At 39.1% G+C, this 25,291-nt stretch overlaps 1 protein-coding gene and 1 pseudogene across 1 annotated transcript in view; one reads left to right on the forward strand and one right to left on the reverse strand.

Moving 5' to 3' along the window:
- USP33 (ubiquitin specific peptidase 33) overlaps nt 1-10,219 on the reverse strand; it is a 56,615-nt gene extending 46,396 nt beyond the window's left edge. Inside the window, 1 exon segment of the mRNA XM_036026311.1 lies at nt 10,009-10,219. Coding sequence (XP_035882204.1) covers nt 10,009-10,047 — 39 coding nt within the window. The 5' untranslated portion in view covers nt 10,048-10,219.
- Nucleotides 10,220-18,085: 7,866 nt separating this feature from the next.
- LOC114498041 lies at nt 18,086-20,671 on the forward strand (annotated as a pseudogene).
- Nucleotides 20,672-25,291: the final 4,620 nt, after the last annotated feature.

Raw genomic sequence — 25,291 nt, forward strand, 5'->3', positions numbered from 1 at the left:
TTAGGCATCAGGCCCTGCAGACTGAGCCCTGCTGCATGCTTGGCTACAATGGTCTGGCAGTGGCCCCAGACCCAAGGAAAGGGAAGATACAAGACAGTGGTGACACAGGGCCCACAAATGCACATTCCAGGGTACAGCCTGCAGCAGAAGATGGGTTCACATAAAAGCGTTGGGCCCCAGAGGGACAGATAAGAATGAAGCAGTGTTTCTGCTGGTTCTGGGGGCAGCTGGGTTCTTTCTGTGTTTTACGGAAGAGTTGGCCTAGAGTTGGGGAGTGCACAGCTTCCCCAAATTGAAAACCCTTTTAATAAAGACCTTTTTCCTTCTCCATCAATCTGTTATGCCAGTGTTCAAAGGCAGGCAGCCGAATCCCACTCTGTTCAGTAACAATTTGTTCTTTATAAAGTAAATGAAACTGCTGTGAAACCATCTGCTCAGCTTGATTTTCAAATAACAGATCTTCAATCATCTTTTTTTATCCTTTAGTGGAAACTGGTCAGTTTTTTACCAATAGGGTTAATTTGACTAACATATTTTGCTATAAAATCACCTATTTCCTCTCAATTTTCAACTTTGGCATCATAGCACTGCATGTAACATTCTCAAGAATGATTGAATCAAGAAGATTTGCATAAAATTCCATTAATCACTCATATATCTGGGTGTCTATGATGATGTTTACTTTCTCATTCCTAATCTTGTTTATTTTTACTCCAACTTTAATTTTCCTTCTCCAAGAGGTTTATCTAATTCATTGGTCTTTGCCAAAAACCACTTTGGAATTTATCCTTTCCACTATTTTTGTTTTGTTTCCAATTCCATTAATTACAGTTTTATCTTCAATCTCCATGCCCTATTTGGTTTTGGTATTATTTTCTTAATCCCTAAACATGAGTTCTGAATTCTCTATTTGTATTTACTTAATAATAAAATTATTTAAACTATACATTTTTCTTTAAATACCAGTGTTAGCCAGTGAAATGGAAATGCTATCCTCACTGCTTTCTAGATAATCCATAATCTCACTTTTGACTTTAAAATGTATTAAATTCATCATTAGAAGAATGGATATATATAGATGTTATATTCATAATTGAATACTACACAATAGTTTAACTGCATGAACTCAATGGATAATTTATCAACATGGATAGATCTTAAGGAGAAATGTTGAGTGGAAAGAAAGTTAAGGAATGATGCATACTGTATGATACCAGTGAAGTAAAAATGTCAAACACACATAATAAATAGCATGTGGTACCTGAACGTACACATCCAATGCAGAAGCATAAGAATGTAGCCTCAGAGCAAAGATGTGGGGACTAGAGACGATTAAATAAATTTGCTTTGTTTGGCTATTAATTTTCTGGTGAACAATTTAATGAGAATTATGCACATAAACAAAAGCCAACAATTTGTACCATGGCTATTTAGTATTCCCTACAAGTAAATGCAACACTATCAAAATAGAAGAGCCTTAATATTCTAGTTACCTAATTTTACTCAGTTAATTCATAAAGATTTATTCAGATATAAGAAGGTAAGACAATAGGAATTTTTAGCTTCTTCATTTTTTTTTTCAAAGTGTACACTAAAAGAAAGCAAGCATGCATACTTTTATACTGGTCTGTATTTGCTCAGGGGAGATAGGTACCAAACATTAGAAAAGACAGCATGAAGGCAGTGAAAAATAATAGTTGTGTATGAAAGTATTATTTGTTCAGTACAGATGTAGATGCCACAAAACTGAGACTCCTCTAGAAGCTGTGGCTCAGGATAGGAATTACTAGAGACCACAAGAAATTTCAAGCTTTGCATGGAAATTAAGGCTTTCCATAATTTGACTTCAATTTTTCCTTATTTTGCAATCTTTAATCTGGCAACATATTTCTCTACCTACCCCAACAGGGCTATTTTAGATTTTCTCAGGCACAATGAGGCTGATAATGCCAAATGAAAAATCTTCCAGATTAAAACGATTGCATTCATGCTCTATGATGTACAACTTCAAGGGCTCAACTGTCCAACTGCATATACAAATTGCTTCTCAAGTTATTACTTTTGTGGGGGAGGGATATCTTAGCAGTACAATCTCCAAGTTTCAGATCCACAACTCTGACCCTGCCATCCTAATAACAAAATAACATAATTCACATACTAATAGTAGAAAAGCACAGGAGCTGTGTTATATTTGTCACACGTCAGGATGTAGTTGGTAACCTAATGAAAATCTTTTAAACTGCCCACACTCCATTGTTCAGTCTGTTCCAAACAGCAGTTTTTTTATTTATCAAAAAACAGGCTGCCCTGTTATCTGGCTCTGCAGAACCAAGACCAACTGACCTACTACAGATGAATCTGCCTAACTCTCATGTGCACCAAGTCTGGTTCCTCCAGCGTCACCACTGTGAAAAAAGTGGCTTGATAGCTCCCACCTCAGGCTCAACCACATGAAGGTTTCCCTGGCAGCTGCAGATCTGAAACAATTCTGGCAGTAGAATGCTAAACGTGACCCTCTATTGACTGGAGTATCTTCAAGTACCAATCCCTTTACACCCAAGAAACTCTGTTCCTTTTTGTAGTGAAATGAATCTTTGAAGGAGTTCTAATCAATCGGCGAATATTCGAAGACAGCTAAATTTGAAGCCTGCACAATAAGCTTATCTTTATAACACGTACCATACTATACACCTCTCCTTTGTCAGTCCTTAATATCTACTTCTCTGAATTTTCATGAATTTCTATTTTACAGAGTAATTATTTTACATACACTGGCAGCAGCATAGAAATAAAATACTTAGATTAAAAAAGTCAGATTCGAGCATGAGAAAAAAAATCTGTCGGGAAAAATGGTAGCTAATTTAATAGTTACACAGATTAATATGAATTCAGAATGATGTCTATACTTAAAAATGGCAGAACTGTTAAATATTTTTAACAGAAATCTGGATAGATACAGAAAGCTGGCTCATGAAATCTAATTATAAAATTATAACAAATAACTCTTTAAATAAACTAGTAAATTGAGCCCTGGCTGGCATAGCTCAGTGGATTGAGCGTGGGCTGTGAACCAAAGGTTCGATTCCCAATTAGGGCACATGCCTGGGTTGCAGGCCACAGCCCCCAGCAACCACACATTGATGTTTCTCTTTCTCTCTCCCTTCCCTCTCTAAAAATAAATAAATAAATAATCTTAAAAAAAAAAAAAAAAAAAACTAGTAAATGTAATATCTCACATAGGGGGTTGAAAGAATCTACTAGTTAAAGTGAGGCCAAAAAAGTGGTTTCAGATAGATTCCAGACACTAGGAAACTCATATCATAACAGGCTGGTCAAGCCAGATAGCTGGGTTGTGAGGGAGACCCCAATCCAGGAGAAACCCCAATCTGTCAGAGCCAGCACCTCCCCATACAAGGGTGCGGAGAAATGCCGAGGTGGCACATTAAAACAGCCACAGCAGGAGGAGGCTGCCCGAGGCAACACAGCGTGCACGCATCAACAGCCAAGCAGCTCCAGAACCAGATGGAGTGGGCTTGTACTGAGGCTGCACGGAATGGAAAAGGTCAGAACACACATGTATGTTGGAGGTCAGCAAGCTGCAGCAGAGGCCAGATGCCCTACCCCGGGCGACAGACTTGTGCACCTCTGCGTGATTCGTGATCTTGCCGCCTTGTTGAACATAGCAGGCAGAAAAGTAGCAAAAACAAACATGGCCAACCTTAGCGCACATTTTGTTGAAAGCTGGACACTCCCACAGCGCGTGGGATTTTGGGAGGGGATTTTACAACAGAAAACAAGCAGAGGTCTCGCTTTTTCTTGCCTTGTGCGGTAGTTGGGGAGCACTCGGGGCTTGGGCCTCGCAGAGGCACCAGCCTGCAGCAGAGGTGGAGTCCCACGCTGGGATATGTGCCTCAACAGGCACCAGCCCTTGGGCTCGCTCTGAGAGCGGCGCACAGAGGCATGTTCCTAGGACCTAGGGGCGCAGGCAGCCTCAGGAGCAGGGACCCACATGTAAAGCTTCCCCTGCACAACCATCTGGAGTGATTAGGCAGTGCACCCCAGATCCCAGGAGAAAAAGAGCTGCACAAAGCAATGGCAATGCTAGAACCCACAAGTGCACACCAGAGAGGCAGAGTAAGAGCCTGAGAATGAAGACCCGTTTGTTTAGCCATCTTGGGACTCCAAAAGGACAGATAAACAATAATGGGGAACTTCTGGGCACGGGTTTGGACTTCAGTCTTTCTGGGATTACAGGAATTTCTATGCTTTGCAGATGAGGTTGACTCAGAACAGAAATACTCCCCGCCCCCTCAAATTGGGTACCCTATTAATAAAAACCTCTCTCCTTCTTCACAAATCTTTGTTATGCTTATACAGAGAACAATGGTGCAATCCTTAGTCAATTTTTCAATAGAACAATGTTAATTTTAAAAGTAGCCAGTCTTATTTGCACTCATAAACTAAGTAGACTAGCTGAAATATTTCATTTGCAAAGAATACTGAAAGCTACAGAATAAGAATGCCTTCCATACAAAGCCTTAAAATAATTTGAAAATGGTATAAGACAACACTGGGGCTAAAAGTAAAGTTTCTAAAGCAAAGCTACAGAGGTTCAAATTCAAGCTTTACTATATCCTAGGTTTGTGACCATGTTTAAGTTACTTCCCTGAGTCTCAATTCCCTCATCTATAAAGTCAAGAAAATTACAAATATCTACCTAATGGAGTTTAGGGGTGTGTGTGTGTGTGTGTAATTATGAGAAATAATTGAACATACAGATGCTTAGACAGCAAAGGCAAAAATTGGAGAATTTAGTACATGTATTCCAATTATTTGAACATGACAACCCAAGTCATGTTGGGGAGGAAGCTCAAGAGTTAGAAAATTTTAAGTTACAGTTAATAACTTAGTAGTTAATGCAAATAAAAAAACATTGTTCCAGGAACTGTAGGTATGACCCACCCTGACTCCAGGAGACTACAAGCAATTCAACCTTAGAGCCCCAGGAGGACTGCAAACAATCAAGAAGGTATCTGAGCCATTGTGCTCCAGGGAAGAGACTTCCTCACTCAGGACAAAGATAAAGGATCACTAGATGAAAGGATGCTAGAAAATTGTTGGACTGCAATTTTGTCTGATTAACCTTTTTCCTGAATTCCAAACTCCTTACCTACTTTTTTCCTGAATTCCAAACCCCTTACACTTTTCTTGCCTTATAAGAAAGGTCTGCTTGAGATGGGATATAGGGCAGTCTTTTAAGTTACATAACCCAGCATTTTCTCAGATAGCCGGCCATCTGAATAAAGCATCCGTAAAGATTAAATCCCTTGTCTCTGTTTATTAGTTCTGGTAGTGACAGGCAGCACAAACACTGATTCTTCCAGATTCAGTAAGGGATCATTTCTTTTTTTTATTAGAAATAGCAAATCCAATCAATGGTGAAGATTTTTAATATGTAAGAGTTATATATAAATGGAAGGTTGAACCTTGGGAAGTTGGATGTTCCCTATCACTTTTACACAAACTAAATGATCAACTGTCAGAGGTGGTGTTTCATAGGACATCATTTTGCACTAAAAAGTCAATTCTAAGATTCTGATTACAGAAAAACTAATGTGTCTATCAGTAATTTCAGCCACTACTGTTCCATCACTATAATTAATCTGGCGCATCCACATGTACCATTTTAAATATTAGACTTTAGAATTATTTTAGCTGCAAAAGGACAATACTATAATAAGCTTATGGCTAATTTTTCCATATTTGCTACCCCAAATAACAAGCCAAAAAAAATAACAAGTGGAAATATCATTGAAGAGTACAGTAACAAGCAGAAAATTTATTTCATTTTAAATCAATCCACAGTAAGTATTAATGAGGACTTTTAACCTATCAGCACTTATAAAACTGTTTCTTTTCTTTAAATGAATATTCTGGAAAGCATAAATTTCTTCAAACCTCCACACAGATCTCACAGTTCTATAAATGCTTCCCTAATCATTCTTAATTTTCACTCAAATCATAACACAGAAAAATAATTTAGTACTAATCTTCTAATTTCCTTCTTCCTAGAAACATGTCTCTTTGACCCTTAACAGTCTAGTTAAGAGAAAGCCTTATGATATCTATTAAGAAAACTACACAGCCATGGCTGGTATAGCTCAGTGGACTGAGAGGGCGGGGGGGGGGGGGGGGGGGGGGGGGGGGGGGGCGGATGGGGGGGGGGGGCGGGTCTATGAACCAAAGGATGGCTGGCAGGTTTGATTCCCAGTCAGGGCACATGCCTGGGTTGTGGGCCAGGTCCCCAGTAGGGGGCACATGAGACGCAACCACACACTGATGTTTCTCTCCCTGTCTCCTTCCCTTCCTCTCTCTCTAAACCTTCCTCTCTCTCTAAAAATAAATAAATAAAAATATTTTTTAAAAAACTACACAATCTCCTGATTTCTCTACAGGTAATCTATCTGTTCTAGAATCCATTCTTAACATTGCCACAATAACTCATCCAAAATAATAATTCCAATCTAGCAGCCCTCACTCTAAATGCTCTGAAATTTGTGAACATTAATTAACATATCCAATAAAGAAAAAAAGTCCAATAATGGCAAAGGAGTCAACCATAACCTTATCTAGTTGAAATAATTGTGACAAACACTATGTTTGTAGCTATGTAGGTAGGAGAAAAGGGGAAGAGAAAGGGAAAGAAGAGAAACAAGGGATAAAGAGGGAGAACAAGAATAAATTAATGTGATTAAGAATTCTAAAGGAGGTTCAAACCAGCTCTTGGTAATTTTCACCCTTACTTCTGAGAAAGATGAAAGGGTGATAAACAGTACATGAACATTATAAGACAGTCATTAAAAATATTGATGCTGATTATGTAGAAACACAGAAAAAATTCAACCATCATATTCTAATGAAAACCACTCTGAAGAATTTTTATCAATTTTTGTTTGCGAGGCTATTAGTGATTATAAAAGGGGGGAATCAAAATGTATTAATCTAAATAATGCTTCTACTAAAAACAACAGAAATTCCTCCTTTGGAATTTTATAAATCATTAAATACTATAGAAAATGGTTTTCTTTTATGCCACATTCAGTCTTACATTTTCACCATATTACTGTATTTCAGGGCTGTGCTAGACCCTAAGAACACAGAGATATATTTAACAAAAGCTTACAAGCAAAGATGGGCCTGACATTATAAATTTAGTGGGGTGGTGGCATTGTTCAAATCTCCACTTTTCCCTTCTGAATGACTGGTCATCTACATTCTACTTTATCAACACTCTTCAACACCCTGCAGCTCATTCTGCAATCATGTGGATCATACACCTCTTCTGATCAAATACCTTCAATGAAGTCTTTCATAATTTGTCTTTTTCATCTACTACTACCATAACATTATCAGTCCAAATATTCTATCAATGCTTTTCAGATATAATTTGTAACTTTCCCAGGAATCCAATAATCTGTTCATTTTTTTAAATGTCCTACAATATTCGCCCATTGAAAACCTTTCAAAGCTCACTCATCTCAAATACCATCTCTACAAAGACCCAATCACCTAAATTTCTTATTATACTCAAGACACCTACCCTAGTTCTGTTTTATTTTTGTTTGTTTTTTTTTTAAAGCAAGAAAACCTACCCTACTTGACTACAACTTGACTGTAAATTATTTGAGGGCAGAAACCGTGTTTCACTGTTACTATTTTCTAAAAGGCTTTCTCTGATGGACTCAGAGATGTTTACCTACTTAGCCTTCCAAAGTAACTTTTTACAGGGATGTTTATTTTTATATATGCAGTTTCTTCAATATTAGTTCTCTTAATACATATTCTATTTTACACAAAATTTTTGCTCCTTTTTATAGACAAACCATTGTACTTATCTTGGACTCTTTGGAACTATACTATTTATCAAAATGCTCCTGCAATCACACATAGACTTTTTCTTTTAAAGAAAAACTTTTTCTTTAAATTAAAGAAAACTTTTTCTTTTAAATTAAAAACTACACTAAAAAGGCTGTTGTTAGTCCTCTCTTTTTCAGAAGTGACTACATCTCACATTTCTCACTTAAAAATCTTTCATCACTTACATATTTCATTTTCTTGCAAAAAGTCCACTATGTCATTTGCTATAGTTCCCTGTGCTCTGATATCTATCTGAACTGCAATTTATATCCAAAGGTTACTTCAGCAGGATTATTTCAGGCTTTAAGGAAATTCTGATTATTACACAATTTCAAAATGTTTCTATCATGGGAAAAGACTTCACTTCTTGGCATGACTGGCACAAGGATCTAGTAAAATTGTGTATGTGAAAGGTTAATAAAAATTCTAACAGCAATACATAAATTAAGAATTATCTCAACTCAGAATTTCAAGTATTTTTCAAAAAAAATAATATAATGCCATTAAGCTGCACTGTTATGTTAGTTATTTGTAGTTTATAAAGAGCTCATAAAAGACAAAAAAGTGAATGTTGGCAAGGAACCAGATCAAAACTAAGAAGCAACTTTAAGTAGACTATTCCTCTTGCATACATCAGGAAGTTAAATATTTTATTCCAGGAATATCTTTTTGTACTGTTTGCTACTGTTGTTGTTTGTTTATCCAACCCTGCCAAAGTAAATGAAATAACATAAAGCTCCTGGCATGGGTAAATGTACTATAATTTTGTCTTAAAATTAGCATTGCCTTTCAATAAGAGTCCTAACTTTTCCCCTCATTTATATCAGTAGTAGTAACATGAATTCACTAACAATATTTGTTATTGTTTTTAATTTTTTGATTCGAGAGAGATAGACAGACATCAATTTGCTGTTCCGCTTATTTATGCATTCATTGGTTGATTCTTGTAGGTGCCTTCACCCGGGATCAAGACGCAACCGTGGCTTATCCAACACTCTACCTGAGCTATCCAGCCAGGGCGTAACAATATTTGTTTGCGTAAGTTCAAAGCCAATAGCCTATTATCTGATTTGGTCAGACTTTTCCAGATGATTGTCTTAATCAGAAATGAAACCGGGAAACCTCAGTATTCCTTCAAACAGGTATTTCTTAAAGAAAAATAATGATTAAACTGAAAAATTCGATACATCTATTAAGCAAGAAGTCTAGAGATCCTTGTGGTATAACATTCATTCTCAGAGCCTATGCTCCTGCCAGGATATTCCCTACGGGCCCAGTCTTCCAGCCTAATACTGATTATATGAGAATGTAAACCCTAAACATACTTAAGTTAAATGCAAACCACCTGAAAGAATCTCATCCAACAGATCAATGTGCACCATGTAAATAGTCAAACGAAAAGAGGTTTTTGGGGTTTTTTGTTTTGTTTTTTTTTTTTTTGCAGTTGGTAAATATGTGAGAATAAAGGTCTGGGAAACAACTCTCTAAAAAAATTAACCCGAACAAAAATTGCAGAAGGACAAACCGTAAGGAGAAACAGTATGGATCAAACACTAGAAACAGAAAAATTGCAGGCACAATGACACCTAGGTTTTCCCGTTCATAACAATAAATAACGGGGAACTTGGGGCTGCACGAATGGGTCCCAGCACCCCAACTGCGCCTCAAAGTGAAACCAGAACCAGGAGCCAGCTGGCCGCGGGGCTTTCAGTCGCCTGCGCCCACCGTGGGGGCTGGCAAGCTGGACGAGTGAGATCTCGAAGAAAGGAGCCGGGCCTCTCTCAGGGCAGTCGCTTCAACCCTCTCTTCTCTCGCTTCCCCAGGGGAGCGCCCCCTGGGGACCCTTCCTCAAATCTACAACCGACTCGCGTCCTCTGCTGACCCCTACCGCGGCGGCCACCAGATCATCCCTGCAACGCAAAGAGCAAGGAGAACGGCCTTCTCCAAGCCCGCGCGTCCTCTCCGACCACGTACTAGCAAAGGAGGCCGCAGCAGGGACCCAGCGCACAAACGCGAGATCTACGATCGGCTGCGGGAGACAGGCGAAGCGCTCTAAGGCCCCCCCGCCCCTCCCAGCAGCGACGCGCTCACCTCCACAGCCTTCCCTACGGGCCCTGCCAGCGCAGCCATCAGTGGCCTGCGACCGCACAAGATCTTTTTCTCCCTAGGCCTCGACGAGGGGCAGCGTCGCGTCGGGAAGGCCGGAAAACGGCTCAGCACCGCAACCCGTAGGATCTCCGCCTCCTGGACCGGCCACTTCCCGCAGCAGCCGCGGCTCCTTCCGGTGTCTCTCCAGCCGCAGCAGGCATCTCGTTTGTCGGTAGGGCGGGGAGGGGCGGGGCGCGAGGACTGCTCGCCCCGCCCCTGAGGCGTGGCCACAGCGTCCTAGTCCAGGTGAGGAGATTCTGGACTGTCCTCACCTCCAAATTTGTTAGCAGTTACAGGGGCGGTATACATGCAGATCACTTTTAGGCTTCGGGTACTTTTCCTTTTTCATGTGTTCTCCTTCTCCGCGTCTCCTGTCACTATAACCATTAGCAGATCTTGCTGATGCAGTACATAATCTACATTAAGGGTGGTTACTGAAGAGCCTCAGGTTTCTGACTGTGCGAAGAAATATTAAACAATTCAACACCTTTCCCTCCTATCCTGTTGTATTTATTTATCTATTTATCCTCACTCGAGGACATTATTTTTATTCCTTTTAGAGAGAGAGAGGAAGGGAGAGAGAAAAACATCAATGTGAGAGAAAAACACCTGATTGGTTGCCTCCACTCAGGCTGTACAGAGATGGAACCTGCACCCTAGGCATGTGTTCTGACTGGAATCCAACCCACAACTTTTCAGTTATGCAATGAGCTCCAATCAGCTGAGCCACACCAGCCAGGGCTAAAGTAATTGTATTTCCTTTTCCATATCAGTAGAATAGAACTTCACCTCTCCCATTTTCTCCTAGGCCAAAATCAAGATGATCAAATAAAATATTTATTGAAACCTTAGTATTTAGTGCCTACAACATTGGAAGAGAACTGCCTTCTAATTTATGTAACTGTTAAAATTCATTCAGTTGACTGTTATGCAAACAATCGATTTAAATTAATAAAAAATATTGTCAAGCCCTGGCTGGTGTAGCTCAGTGGATTGAGCGTCCGCCTGTGAACCAAAGGGTTGCCAGTTCAATTACCAATCAGTGCACATGTCTGGGTTGCCGGCCAGGTCCCCCGTGGGCGGCGTGTGAGAGGCAACCACACATTGATGTTTCTCTCCCTCTCTTTCTCCCTCCCTTCCCCTCTGTCTAAATAAATAAATAAAATCTTTAAAAAATGAAATAAATTAAAATCCTGTAAAAAAGTATTGTTAAAAGGGAGAGTCCACCAGTATAACAAAATTTAACTTTCTGCTACTATTTGGAATGTATGTCTTCAATTTGAAAATGATATATTCTTTGATTTAAGAAATTTTCAACAATAAATTTATACAATATTGTTTTAAAAAATTGTTAAAATTGCCAGTTTCAATCTGTCTAACTATCTCTTTTTAGTCTCTAAAATGGGAGCATTGTAGCCAAAAGTTGTATAAAATGCTCAATCTCCATCAGAAACAAGGAGTTTCCTTTGTTTGTGAAAAACATGTATTGTTGATACTTTTTAAAAATAATTTTTACTTTTTAATTACACTTAGCATACAACATTATATTAGTTTCAGAAGCACACCCCTGTGACTAGACATTATATAACTTACTAAGTGGTGGTCTTGATTAATCATATATCCATCTGATACCATATATTGTTATTACAATATTGCTGACTGTATTCCCTATGCTGTACTTTACATCCCCATGACTATTCTGTAACAACCTATTTGTACCTCTTCTTAATCTCTTCACCTTTTTCACCCATCCCCCCCAAACTCCCTCCCATCTGGTAATCATCAAAATTTTCTCTGTCATCTATGGGTTTGTTTTTGTTCTGCTTGTTCATTTATTTTGATTTTTAGATTCAATTGTGGATAAATATGTATTTATTGACATTTTACTATTCATATTTTTATCTTTTTTCTTCTTCTTTTTAAACCCTGTAACATTTATTAAACGCTTTATCATTTATTTCATGTAATAATGTTTTGGTAGTGATAAACTCCATAAGCTTTTTCTTGTCTGGGAATGATTGGTACTTTTTTTAAAAGATTTTATTTATTGGTTTTAGAAAGATGGGGAAGGGAGGAAGTAAAACATCAATGTATGGTTGCCTCTAGCACAGCCCATACTGGGGATATGGCTTGCAACCCAGGCATGTGCCCTAACTGGGAATCAAACTGGCGATGCTTTAGTCTGCAGTCCTGTGCTCAATCCACTGAGCTACACCAGTCAGGGCCTGATTGGTACTTATAAGCCTCCTGTATTTAGTAAGTATTATGATCATCAATTCCTCATCCATAAAAGTGATTTCAGAAGGAGAGAGGGAAATATGGGAGCTTCTACTTCTGTTTTTACAATAAAAATGAAATAAATGAACCTTTGCCAATATTCTGTGTTGGGGTAAATACCAAGTCCTTAGTTTGCACCACAAGTGGTTACCTATCCTGGGTTCATTAAGCAAGAATGGAAGTTCACAATTTGGAGGTTGCTTGTGGTGCTACCACTTCTCCCTTTATTTTCAGCATATTTCAAAATACTGCATTTTTTGTGTTCTAGGAGGTCAGCAATGTGGTTAACTTTAATTTTAAAAATCAAATATCTAAGTGTTTTAAATATTCATACTCCTTTGTAAAAAGAGAATGATCAAGAAACTAATTTGTTCCCTCATGCTTTATGGCAAAGTACTGTCCAACTTAGAGGAGAGTTTTATAGGTTTGTTTGAAAAAAGTCAAGTGTTTTAAATTTTTTTACCTTTTCTGTGACAAGTGGCTCTCATCAATATGCTAACTACAAAAAAATTTTTCATGCATACACTTAACCAATGGTCTCAAAGTACTGTTTTTAAAATGAGTGAGACAGTGACTGCTTTTTGAAAGAAACCTGTTCAGTAAAGAAACATTTTGAAACTGTCTCCATTATTAAGTAACTGCTTCCAAAAACTAAGTGTCACCTGTAAAAACTCAACTTTGCATCAAAAGACACCGTTAAGAGATGCAAAGTCAAGCCAATAAATAAGAGAAGATATTTAAAATATGTATAAACTGATAAAGAGCTTATATAAATATGTATATATATCCACAAATCAATAAGACAGACAATCAAATAGACAAAAAAGCAAAAGTCATTGCTTCAGAAATTCCTGCATTGGGAACATATCTGACATATTCTATTATTGGCTTGTTCGAGCAAACTTAGTTCAATCTCAAAGTCCACCCACCATCCTCTTTGGTAACCAAGGTACTTTTTGTCTTATCTTTCCTTCAGGGGTTCTAGGGCGGAGAGAAGACAAATGATGTGACTGTTCAAGGCAGGTGTGGCTCATGACTATATGAAAGTAAGCAAGTTCTTCTCATGTGGACACCAGGTCAAGTCCTTGCTGTGGACCAGTCCTCATGAAGCAAATGCACTCTGACAATGCAGTATATTTTCCACTTTTAATTTTCATGGATTACCACCCTCCGTGCCCACCTGGGGTTGTTTGCATTTATCCTTTAATCCCTTAATCCAGAATCTTCAATCCCTTACTTTCCTTCAATAATATTTGGATAGGCTACAAAGGAAGAATGTTATCATTGGGAGATCTATCAATTCCCCTCTCAGAGAAAAGTGGAAAAGTTTTATACTTTCCTAGTGTAGATGCCCAGCAGAATCACACTGATGTTGGAGTAGAACAATAGAGATGCCATCTATGTCAAAAATGATATGAAATGTAGGCCCTAGAATTGTGTGCATCAGGCCAGGCACTGAAAGCTTTCCTAATGCAGTGTGGGCGAGGGTAGGATGGAAAAGAAGAAAATTGAGTGGCCATATCCAAACAAATACCTCTTCATTTTTGCAGCTGAGTAATGAATGGCAAGTGAAAAAGCAAGGCACAAAACATACATTTTGGTGCTCATGTACCTGAAACTGAATGAGCCTTTGCAAATGCTGTTTCCTCAGTCACATACACTTTTTAAAAATTGTGTTTTATTGATTATGCTATTATAGTTGTCCCAATTTCCCCCCTTTGCCCCTCTCCATTCAGTACCCCCATTCACTCTGACAATTACCCCCCCTTAGTTCATGTCCATGGGTCATACATATAAGTTCTTTTGTTTCTTCATTTTCTATGCTGTTCTTAACATCCCCCTGTCCATTCTGTACCTACAAATTTGTACTTTCTGCGCCTTTTTCCTGTCCCCTGCATTCTCCCTCCCAAGATAACTCTCCAAATGCTCTCCGTATCTATGGTTCTGTTTCTGTTCCGCTTGTTTGCTTAGTTTGTTTTTTAGATTCAATTGTTGACAGCTGTGAACTTGTTGCCTTTTCAATGTCATAATTTTATCTTCTTTTTTAAAATTAGTCCCTTTAAAATACCATGTAATAATGGTTTGATGATGATGAACTCCTTTAGTTTTACCTTATCTGGGAAGCATTTTATCTGTCCTTCAATTCTGAATGATAGCTTTATAGGATAGAATAATCTAGGTTGTAGGTCCCTGCTTTTTATTACTTTGAATAGTTATTGCCAGTCTCTTCTAGCCTGCAAAGTTTCTTTTGAGAAATCAGCTGATAGTCTTATGGGAACTCCTTTGTAGGTAACTGTCTTCTTTCCTCTTGCTGCTTTTAAGATTCTCTATTTATCTTTTTTTAATGAGATTTTATTTATTTATTTTTAGAGAGAGGGGAAGGGATGGTGAAAAAGAGGGAAAGAAACGTCAATGTGTGGTTGCCTTTCACATGCCTGCCACTGGGCAACCCTTTGGGTCACAGGCCAGAGCTCAGTCCACTGAGCCACACCAGCTAGGGCAAGATTCTCTATTTATCTTTAACCTTTGGCAGTTTTAATTATTATATGTCTGGTGTAGTACTCTTTATGTCCATCTTGTTTGGGACTCTCTTTGCTTCCTGGACTTGCATGTCTATTTCCTTTACCAAATTAGGGAAGTTTTCTTTCATTGTTTTTTCAAATAAGTTTTCAGGTTCTTGTTCTTTCTCTTCTCCTTCTGGCACCCCCATGATTCAAATGCTGGTATGTTTGAAGTTGTCCCAGAGGCTCCTTACCCTATCTTCAGTTTTTGTGGGTTTTTTTTTCTCCTTGCTGTTCTGATTGGATATTTTTTCTCCCTTATGTTTCAAATAATTGATTTGATTCTTGGTTTCACCACATCACTATTTATTCCCTATAAATTTTTTTTTTTCACTTTATGTAACCTTCATTTCTGCCTCAGTATTCTTTATGCTGTTGAAGTATCCAATCATTTCTTTGAGGATCCTAATAACCAGTGTTTTGAACTCTGCATCTGATAGATTGCTTATCTCCATTTTTTTTCAGTTCTTTTTCTGGAGTTTCGTTCTCTTCTTTCATTTGGGTCCTATTTCTTTGTCTTCTCATTTTGGCAGCCTCTCTGTGTTTGTTTGTTTGTTTTTAAAGATTTGATTTATTTATTTTTAGAGTGGGAAGGGAGGGAGATGGAGAGAGAGAAACATCAATGTGCGGTTGCTGGGGGTTATAGCCTGCAACCCACGCATGTACCCTGGCTGGGAATCAAACCTGCGACACTTTGGTTCCCAGCCCGAGCTCAATCCACTGAGCTATGGCAGCCAGGGCTTCTGTGTTTGTTTTTATGTATTATATAGAACTTCTCTGACTCCATGTCTTAGTAATGTAGTCTATTGTAGAAAAGTGCACCTGAAAGTTGGATGGAGTAGAGCTTTAAGTAATTTCCAGGATAGGTTAACTCCAGGTTGATGGAGTCACAGACATGGTGCAGCCACTCTGTGGCTCTGTGTGGAGGAAGGCTCAGAAAAGGGACAATGGCCACTGCCTGGCCTCTGGAGTTCTGTCCAATAGGAAGCTGTCCCCTGGCACTTGCCCTGGAGCTAGACACTTCAGTTTTCCTCATATACCACTGGTGCCCTTCCAGCTGCTGCCCGTGGTGGAGCCCAGAGGGAGTGAGTCTGCATAAGTCCCAAGTCTATAGTGGGCCCTTTAAGAAACTGGGACTCCTGAGAATCCTAGTTCCTTCCACCACCCCAACCCCCACTGGTTTTTATAGCCAGAAGTTAGAAGGACTTATCTTCCTGGCACTGGACCCCTAGGCTGGGTCATCTTGTTGGGGCTGGGATACCTTCTCCTGAGGTATCTCTCCCAATTTGTATCCACCATATGTGTGTGTGGGACCCCTGTTCTGCATCTTTCATCTCCGCATCTCTGCCCCCCACCTGTCTGGATGAATGTGACTTTATTAGTTTCTTGGTTGTCTGACTTCCATACAGCTCAATTTTCTGACAATTCTGGGTGATAGTTGTCTTGCAGTTTAGTTGTAAAATTTGCTATGGTTGTTCCAGGAGGCAAACCATGTTTACCTATGCCTCCATCTTGACCAAAAGTCCTAGTCAGATACACTTCTACCAGATACCCCAAACCCCTATCCCTCATTCACCTGGCCAGCTCCTATCCAGCTATCCCTACTTAAATGGCACTCTTCACCACATTAGTTCTCATTTTTGTTTCCTTCAGAAAATGTATTATAAATTTTAATTATTTCAATATTTTTGTGTGTACTTAATTTTTTTTGCCTATTACCTCTGAACTATAAGCTTAATAAGAACAGTAACTAACTCTGTATTATTCACAATATTCTCAAGCCCAGCATTGAAGGGTTCAAGTATTTGTTGTTTCTCAACTAGGAGTGGTGAATATTTGTCCCATGGTGGATATTTGGCAATATCCCTGATGAGGACTGGAGGAAGAACGATTTAGCCACCTGCCATTGCATTAATGTGACAGAAGAGTCCAAAATGTCTTTATTACCACTGTTGAGAAACCCTGATGTAAACTGAGGCTTTATAATATATTTTCAGTTGTGAGTGATGGAAATTAAACCATTGTTCCTAATTTGATGTACATGGATTTTGTAGGGGGCAAGCAGAAAACAGTTTTATTCTTTTACCTTATTGTCTCTGAAAATCTCTGAGGATCTCTCTGTCTTCCTAAGACAAAATCTTTTTTTAATTTTAATTGTTGTTCAAGTACAGTGCCTTTTACCCCCATCCCAGCCCACTGCCCTAAGACAAAATCTTACACAAAGCCTTTAGCTTTCCAGTCATTCTCCAGTAAAAAGTCCTCTAGTCATTTTCAGTAATAAAAAATGGCTTTTTTCCCCTGGTATTAAAAAATTCTATCTAGTGTAGTGTCAAAAATCCCAGACTCATATGGTTCAAAAGTTTTCTGCCTTCTTGTTCTGCCTTCTTCCTGGCTATTTTTCATTTTGGGTCTCTCAGGGTTGGTGATCACTACAACAGAAAGAATCTTTCTTGACCAGAATAGTTTTAGCCTGATGTCAGTGCCTCTGGGATCTGAACTGACCCTTTGTCTTATGGAGTGTCTTTGTGGATGCATCACCAGGGAACCCTGACCTACAGTCTGTAAGCTCAGCAATTTACCTTCTGGTGTATCTTATGACATACCTCAGTGCTCTGCTTTTCAGAATCCATCCCTAAGTGGGAATCATCTCACCATGTAAGCAGTCCTGATGGACAGTCTCTGTCAGAATGATCCAGTCCAGCTCTCTTACATGGAGTTCTTACTTGGTCCACAAAAATCACATGTATCTTGCACAGAGGTATAGGCTGTTCCCAATCAGCCCTGCATGCACCTTCTGCTTGTAGGCAGCCTAAGTCTCTTGACTTAGGACTTTTCGAATGTGAATCAGTTTAAGTCTTGTCTCTCTAAGATACCAAGGGACACATGTCATCTTTTTAAAACAGTCCTCTTAAAGCCCCTGAGACTTGGCTTGAGATGAAGCCACCCCACCCCCATAGTGGTACCTTCATAGGGATGTGGAGGTGTTTGGCATTGAATTTTGGAACCTGTCCCAAAAATCTCAGTTATCATCTGTCCACTTTTAGTTTAGGGTAAGAGTTTGGGTTATTCTACCTCAGTGTTTCTCAAAAATGACACTAATGACACTTTGGGAGTGTCATTCTTTGAACGACAAATAATTCTTTGTTGTGGAGTATGGTTCCTGTGCATTGTAGAATGTTTAAGATCATCCATAGCCTTTGTCCACTAGATTCCAGTAACACCTTCTCTTAGTGCAGACAAACACAAATGGCTTCATATATCAGCAAGTGTCCTCCTGGGGGCAAAATCACCCCTGATGAGAATCACTGCTTTAGCTTAGGCTAGTGCTTCTCAAACTTTTTTCGGATTATTAGATCAGATCATTCAAAAATGACAGTACACTGAATTTAATAGACAAGAATGCTTGCAATTAGAAGTTTCCAGCAGGAATAACTGTCTGGGCCTACCTGTAAACCCATTGTTGAAGTGCCTGTAAGCTCATCACTGAAGTGTATCAGAGAACTGAGACATACCAGTTAACAGACTCATAGGCAAAAAGAGGATTTATTGGCTCATGGACTCCAAGGAAGAATAGTTAGAACCAGGGACTCAAACATTATGAGGATTGCCTCATGATCTCTTCATTGCTCATTTCTTAAAATTGCCATCTTACACTTTTCTCAAAGAACAGAGTTCCTAGTTTAAAAAATCCCCAATAATGCATTTATTGTCTTCACCAGCAGCATTCAGCCAGAAGATCAAAGTCATGGAAAAACAAAGAGGATCCACTGACAATTATGTGGATGGATAAAATGGAAGTTTCCAAGAGATAAAATAGACAGCCAGGTCAACCCAATATTATAAAAAACTGATACTGGCTTAAAGGCTGAGTAAAAAGATTCCTAATAGGCTAAAGGAAAAAGGATTTTTAGGCAGATGAAAGAACGTAGGCAAAGGCATATCCGCAAGAGACAATATGCCAAATTTGGGAACCTATAAGGGTTCAGTATTACAAGAGCAGAGACTGATGGCAGAAAAACAAGACAGACTAGACAGAGAAGGCAGATCAGAGTGACCGTGTCTAGTAAGTAAACTTTTTCCTCTAGAGATCCAAGAAGAACTTTGAGAAAAGAAGCAACATGGTAAGATTGCTATATTACATGGAGAGCAAAGACTGACATAGATTACAGGCAGACTGTTGCAGATTCCAGACAAGGGGAAGGAAGGGTCTAGCAGTGGAGATGCTATGAGAGCTGCTCGGGAGATAAAGTCAGTAGAGTTTTTAATTTTACTTTATTCAACACTTTTTATATAATCAGTAGACTTTCAAATGACTACATGGGGGATGGAAACTTGGAAGTTTCCCCTGTACAGATCCTCTTTATTCTTACCTGTATTGTGTGTGTGTGTGTGTAGTTCCCTAGCATGTCTTTCTGATTCTAGTCTCAGTTTATTCTAGTCCAGGGCCATACTTCTGAACACAACTCTTTCTAAAGCACAAATCCAATCTTATAACTCTCAATGGCTCCTTGTTGCCTCAGAGTTGTTGTTTTTTTCTCACCAGGGGCCTAGGATGAGACAAGCATGTTGCCTAGCTGCAGTATCTAAGAATCTTGCATTGACTGAACCAGAGAGCACCTCTTCAAATTGTGTGCCCCAGGCAACCTGTTTGCTTCATTCTAGTTCTTCATAGCCTTAGTTTGACCCAGATTTACTCCTCCTACCTTATCGCTTATTACACCTAATCAAATACTCTGTCCTTCAACTATTCTAATCTATCTATCTAATCACATTTTCCTGAAAGGCAAAACATTTGCTTGTGCCTTTCCTATTTAGTGCTGCTTTCCCTAACCCTAACCTTAACCCTAACCCTAAGGTTAGAACTCCCTTTTGCCCTTTGTGCTTCCTCTTAAAGGTGAACTCCACTCATCCCTCAAGAGCCACCACTTTGGAAAAGACTTCTTCAACTCTTCTAGGACCTGAGGGCCTTTCCTTGCATCTTATTGCATATTTTCTAGTGATATCATACTGCTGGTTATAAATTGTAAATTGTACCTTCTACAACTGGTGTGGGGCAGGCTTTTGCATGCTCTCTTCCTTGGTTCCACGTTCCCCTCACCCACCCCACAAAATGCCCCATGAAACCACAGAAACCATCCCTGCTTCAGAGCAAGAGTTGCCACAGTCCTGGGCTGCGGCAGAGTCTGGAAGAGAATCTGACAGTGATGGATCGGTGCTAGAACTGGAGGAACAAGGTTCCACACAGGCAACCACACAGCAAGCCCAGCTTGCTGAAACTGAATTCAGCAGCAGCTGAAATCAATGAAGAACCATTCAGTAAAGCAAAACATGGAGTGAAAAAGAAGGCACAGAAGGCTATGTCCATAGGTCTTCGACAGGTTATGGGGGTTACTAGGCTCCCTATGCAGAAATCTGAGAATATCCTCTTGTCATCACAAAACCAGATGTCTACAAGAGCCCAGCTTCAGATACCTACACAGTTTGGGGGTGGGAGGAGTCAAGATCAAAAATTTATCCTAGCAAGCATAGCTAGCAGCTGCCAAGAAATTCAAAGTTCAAGGTGAAACTGTCTCAAACACTCAAGAAAACACAGCCTCCAACTATACAAGACGGGAGTGAAAGAGAAAGAGGTTGAAGAAACAGGTGCAGAAGTTAAGGACATAGAATTGGTCCTGTCACAAGCAAATGTGCCCAGAGTGAAGGTAGTCCACGTCCTGAAAAACAGCAGTAATAATATTGTAAATACCATTATGGAATTAACAATGTAACCACCTATTACTTCCTTGGTTAGGTTTATTCCTAGATACTTTATTTTTCTTGTTGCTATAGCAAATGGAATTTTTTTTCTGTTTTTTCTTTTCTTGTTTCTCATATTTTGTTGTTGGTGTACAAAAATGCCTTCGATTTCTGAATACATGACTCCAGTCAAGGAAGACAAACAATCCAATTAAAAAATAGGCAAAAGACTTGAACAGACACTTCTCCAAGGAGGACATACAGAGGGCTCAGAGACATATGAAATGATGCTCAGGATCACTAGTCATCAGAGAGATGCAAATTAAAACCACAATGAGATACCACTTCACACCAGTGAAAGTGGCCATCATAAACAAGTCAGCAAACAAAAAGTGCTGGCAAGGTTGTGGAGAAAAGAGAACCCTAGTGCACTGTTGGTGGGGATGTACACTGGTGTAGCCACTGTGGAAAACAGTATAGAATTTCCTCAGAAAACTAAAAATAAGACTGCCTATTGACCCAGCAATTCCACTGCTGGGATTATGCCCTCAGGATCCTGAAACACCAATTCAGAAGAACCTATGCACCCCAATGTTCATAGCAGCACAAGGGCTGGAAGCAGCCTAGGTGCCCATTAGTAAATAAGTGAATCAAAAAATTGGTACATTTATACAATGGAGTACTATGCAGCAGAAAGAAAGAAGGAACCCCTACCTTTCATTGATAGTGTGGATGGATCTGGAGAGCATTATGCCAAATGAAATAAGCCAGTCAGTGAAAGACAAATACCATATTATCTCACTTATAAGAGGAACCACATGAACAAAACAAACAAGCAAGCAAAATAGATCCAGAGACATTGAAATAAAAAACAAACTGACAGGAACCAGAGGGGAGTGAGGAGGAGGATAATAGGGGAAAGAAGGGAAAGGGTCATCAAGGAACATGTATAAAGGACCCATGGACAAAGCCAAAGGAGGGAAGGATGGAGGGTGGGAGGTGGGGATAGGTAGGCTGGGGGAAAGTGGTGGCAGGAAAATGGAGACAACTGTACTTGAACAACAATAAGAAAAAAATTCCTGCTGGGAAAAGGGAAAAAAAATGTAACCATCTAAGCATAAGAAACTTTTTTGGTATTTCAAAAGAGTAATTTCAGCTTGGATTGAAATGTGTAACACTTCTATCATTAATAAAATTATGGCTTCTTGTGGGATGAAAAAAAAATAAACATACATTGTAATGTCATTTCAGTTGACCTTTGAAAAATGCAAGGATTAGGGATTCCCACCCCCATGCAGTTGAAAAACTTGTGTATAACTTTTGATTCTTCTGAAATTTAACAATAGTCATTCCTTAATATCTGAAAGGAATTGGTTCCAGGACCTTCCCCAACCCTAAACATCTGGGGTAATCAGGAATCTACAGGAATAGGGAATCTGCAGGTATTCAAGTCCCTGACATAAAATGGCATAAAACAAGGCATGCAGGTGTCTCTCCACATACATGGATTCCCACCTGTGAATTGAAAATACTGTTGGTTGAATCTGGGGGTGCAGAACCTGAGGGTGAGGAGAGCCAGCTATATTGAAGAAATCCATGTTTAAATGCAACTTTGCAGTTCCAACTCCTGCTGTTCAGGAGTCAACTGCATTATACACTGCAATGATTTGTTCACTTTTCCATCTCCTGAACCAAGGCAGGGATTTTTCTTACTCATCCTAGTATTTCCAGTACCTAGCACATGTCACAATGTAGGAAATGGATCAGTCGATAAACTTGCTGTTGAAAAAGATGAGTGAATATGAAAATGTGAAAAAAATATAAAATATATTTTCTAACATGGGAAGAGGGTAATTTTCTTACACTTTTTGAAATATCCATCATTTAAATATATAGATGGTAGATACAGGCAGCTCTTTTCATTTTTTTCAGTTTAGAAATAGCACCTTTTTTTTTACTTTCGAAATGCCATTTCTAAATGTGCGCAATAGGAAATCTTGTCCATGCAGTTGAATTTTAATTTTGTTGTCTTTTATGTTAAAGGATCTTCAGAATAAATTTATTTATCTAAGCTCTTACTAGGACAACATTTGTATTGTTTACCATTCACTTTCTATTTTGATGTAAATGCCTCCCAGACCACTTGCCTGTCAGGGGAGTGGCACAGTGCTTTGACAACTGCTGAGGCGGTGTAGGGAGAGCGTGCTCCAGGTCATTCGCTGGCCTCAGACCTCTTGTACCATTTTCATAGTCTCCTCAAGCCTTGATGTTTTTTTTGATCTAAGAAATGGCAATAATAATTTTGAGGGTAACAACTTGAGATTTAATTCACATGCTTTACAATTCACACACTCAAAGTATACAATTCAATATTTTAATATATTCACAGATTTGCATAACCAACACCACAGTCTAAGTTTGGAACATTCCACCACCTCAAAAAGTAGTCCCATACTCTTTATTGGTCATCTCCATTTCCTCCCAACCTTTCAGCCTGAGGCAACCAACCACTAACCTACTTTCTATCTCTAGAGATTTACCTATTCTGGATATTTCATATCGATACAAACATACAATATGTAATCTTTTATGGCTGGCTGTTTTAATAAGTAACACATTTCCAAGATTCACCCATGTTGTAGCATGTATCAGTACTTCATTCCTTTTTATGGCCCAATACTTTTCCATAATGTTTATACACATTTTATCTATCACTCATCAACTGACAAACATTTGAGTCGTTTATACTTTTTAGCTATTATGAATAATGCTGCTAAGCACATTCTTACAAGTTTTTATGTAGCTATATGTTCTCATTTCTCTTGGTTATTATCTAGGAGTGGAACTGGTTCATATGCTTAATATTTTGAATAGCTGAATCTGCAATATTTGGATGTGAATAGAATAGATGCTTTAAATTAGCCTTTAGAACCATACTCTGAGCTTTAGATCCCTTGATTAGCTTAGTACTGACTTGTAGGGGAGTCCTGTCAAACACTTTTGTCTGGGTGGTGAGAACAAAGATAACAGTAGCCAGTAGAAGCCCCAGGGCATTGTGTGGATTTGAAAGGAGGCTCTGGGTTATTTCTGAGGACTCTGACAGGTTTTAGTAGATAATGGAAAAGGTACTGAAATTGGATATATGAATTACCTAAAAGAACTCATCAACTTAGATGAGGTAATTGTTTTTAACTCCCCAAAGTGCTAGACTTTGGTCAAGCTTAATGTTGTTACTTGGTAAGTGCTGTTTCCACCAATAATTCATGAAGTACATTGACCATATATTGTCTCAGCTGGAGTGAGCAGTGATCCTAAATATCCTAAATTAAATATCAACTACACCCAATCAGTGTAGTTAAATCTGACTTTGGTGCCTTCTTCTTGTGGCCCACTCCTGAAGGCTGGCTCTTACCTTACAGGGCCCTTTTGTGGGCTCCTCAGTGACTGCTCACCTTGCTGAGGACCTCTCTCCATTTCATTTCCTAACAGTTGTGGGGGAAAAATCTGTGGCTAACCACTTAGATGGTCCACTTAGCTTTGGGTTTGAAAATACAACCTTTTAAGATAACTCAAGTTTGGCTACCTTATGTGGCATTTATATGGCCCACAGGAAAATTTTTCTTGTAAAATTACAAGTACAGGACACTTCTGCTGCAACCTTCTCTCTCTGCTTTGCCATCAGAGGCCTCTTTGGATGGTCTATTGACTTTAGACTTTTTCTTTTTTTTTTTAAATTTTATTTATTTATTTATTTATTTATTTTCAGAGAGGGAAGGGAGGGAGGGAGAGAGAGAGAGAAACATCAATGTGCGGTTGCTGGGGGTTCTGGCCTGCAACCCAGGAATGTACCCTGGCTGGGAATCGAACCTGGGACACTTTGGTTCCCAGCCCGCGCTCAATCCACTGAGATATGCCAGCCAGGGATGACTTTAGACTTTTTCCAAGTGACATAAACTAATGTGTACAAAGGTCAAGTTGTCTAAGTTTCTTAAGGCTCCTCTGCTTAACTTGAGGTGGGGATAGGATGGGATAAGCACTCTCTCCTCCTCACTCTTGAGTAAGGAAAAGGGAAATACACAGCACTCCAGGAAACTACCTCCAAGGCATTTTCATTCTCCAGTCTTATTTTAAATCAACTTTGCCATTTCATTCCCTGGAAGTACATGAGGACTGAGGATTCCTAAATGGGCTTTGCATTCTAGCATATCCTGTGTGGAAGGTCTAGCATCATTTTTTAGAATGCTCAAGTCACTTGGAATCTATTTTTCTTAACAATGAAGCTTCTGCCAAAAGACATGAAAAAGCCTACTTAAAATTCTACGTATCTTAAAAGTATTTGCCAGCATTATTCTAAGTTCTTAACCATTTTTTGGTATCAAGGGGCCCTTTGACGTTCTGGTGAAGACTATGGACCTCCTTCTCAAAGTAATGTTTCTATGTGCATAAAACAAAACACATGGGATTACAAAGGAAAAAAGAGTCTATGGAGATATAAGCAATTCAAGTTAAAAACTTATCTAAGAATCTTAGTGATTTACAATTATTATTACATTTATCTTCCCAACACCCAATGAGGAAACTGAGGCATAATGAGATTAAATGCCTTGCCTAAGACCACATACTTAGTAAATGAGAGAGAAAGGATTCAAACT

Source organism: Phyllostomus discolor, chromosome 5, assembly GCF_004126475.2.
Source record: "Phyllostomus discolor isolate MPI-MPIP mPhyDis1 chromosome 5, mPhyDis1.pri.v3, whole genome shotgun sequence".
Classification (NCBI taxonomy): Eukaryota; Metazoa; Chordata; class Mammalia; order Chiroptera; family Phyllostomidae; genus Phyllostomus; species Phyllostomus discolor.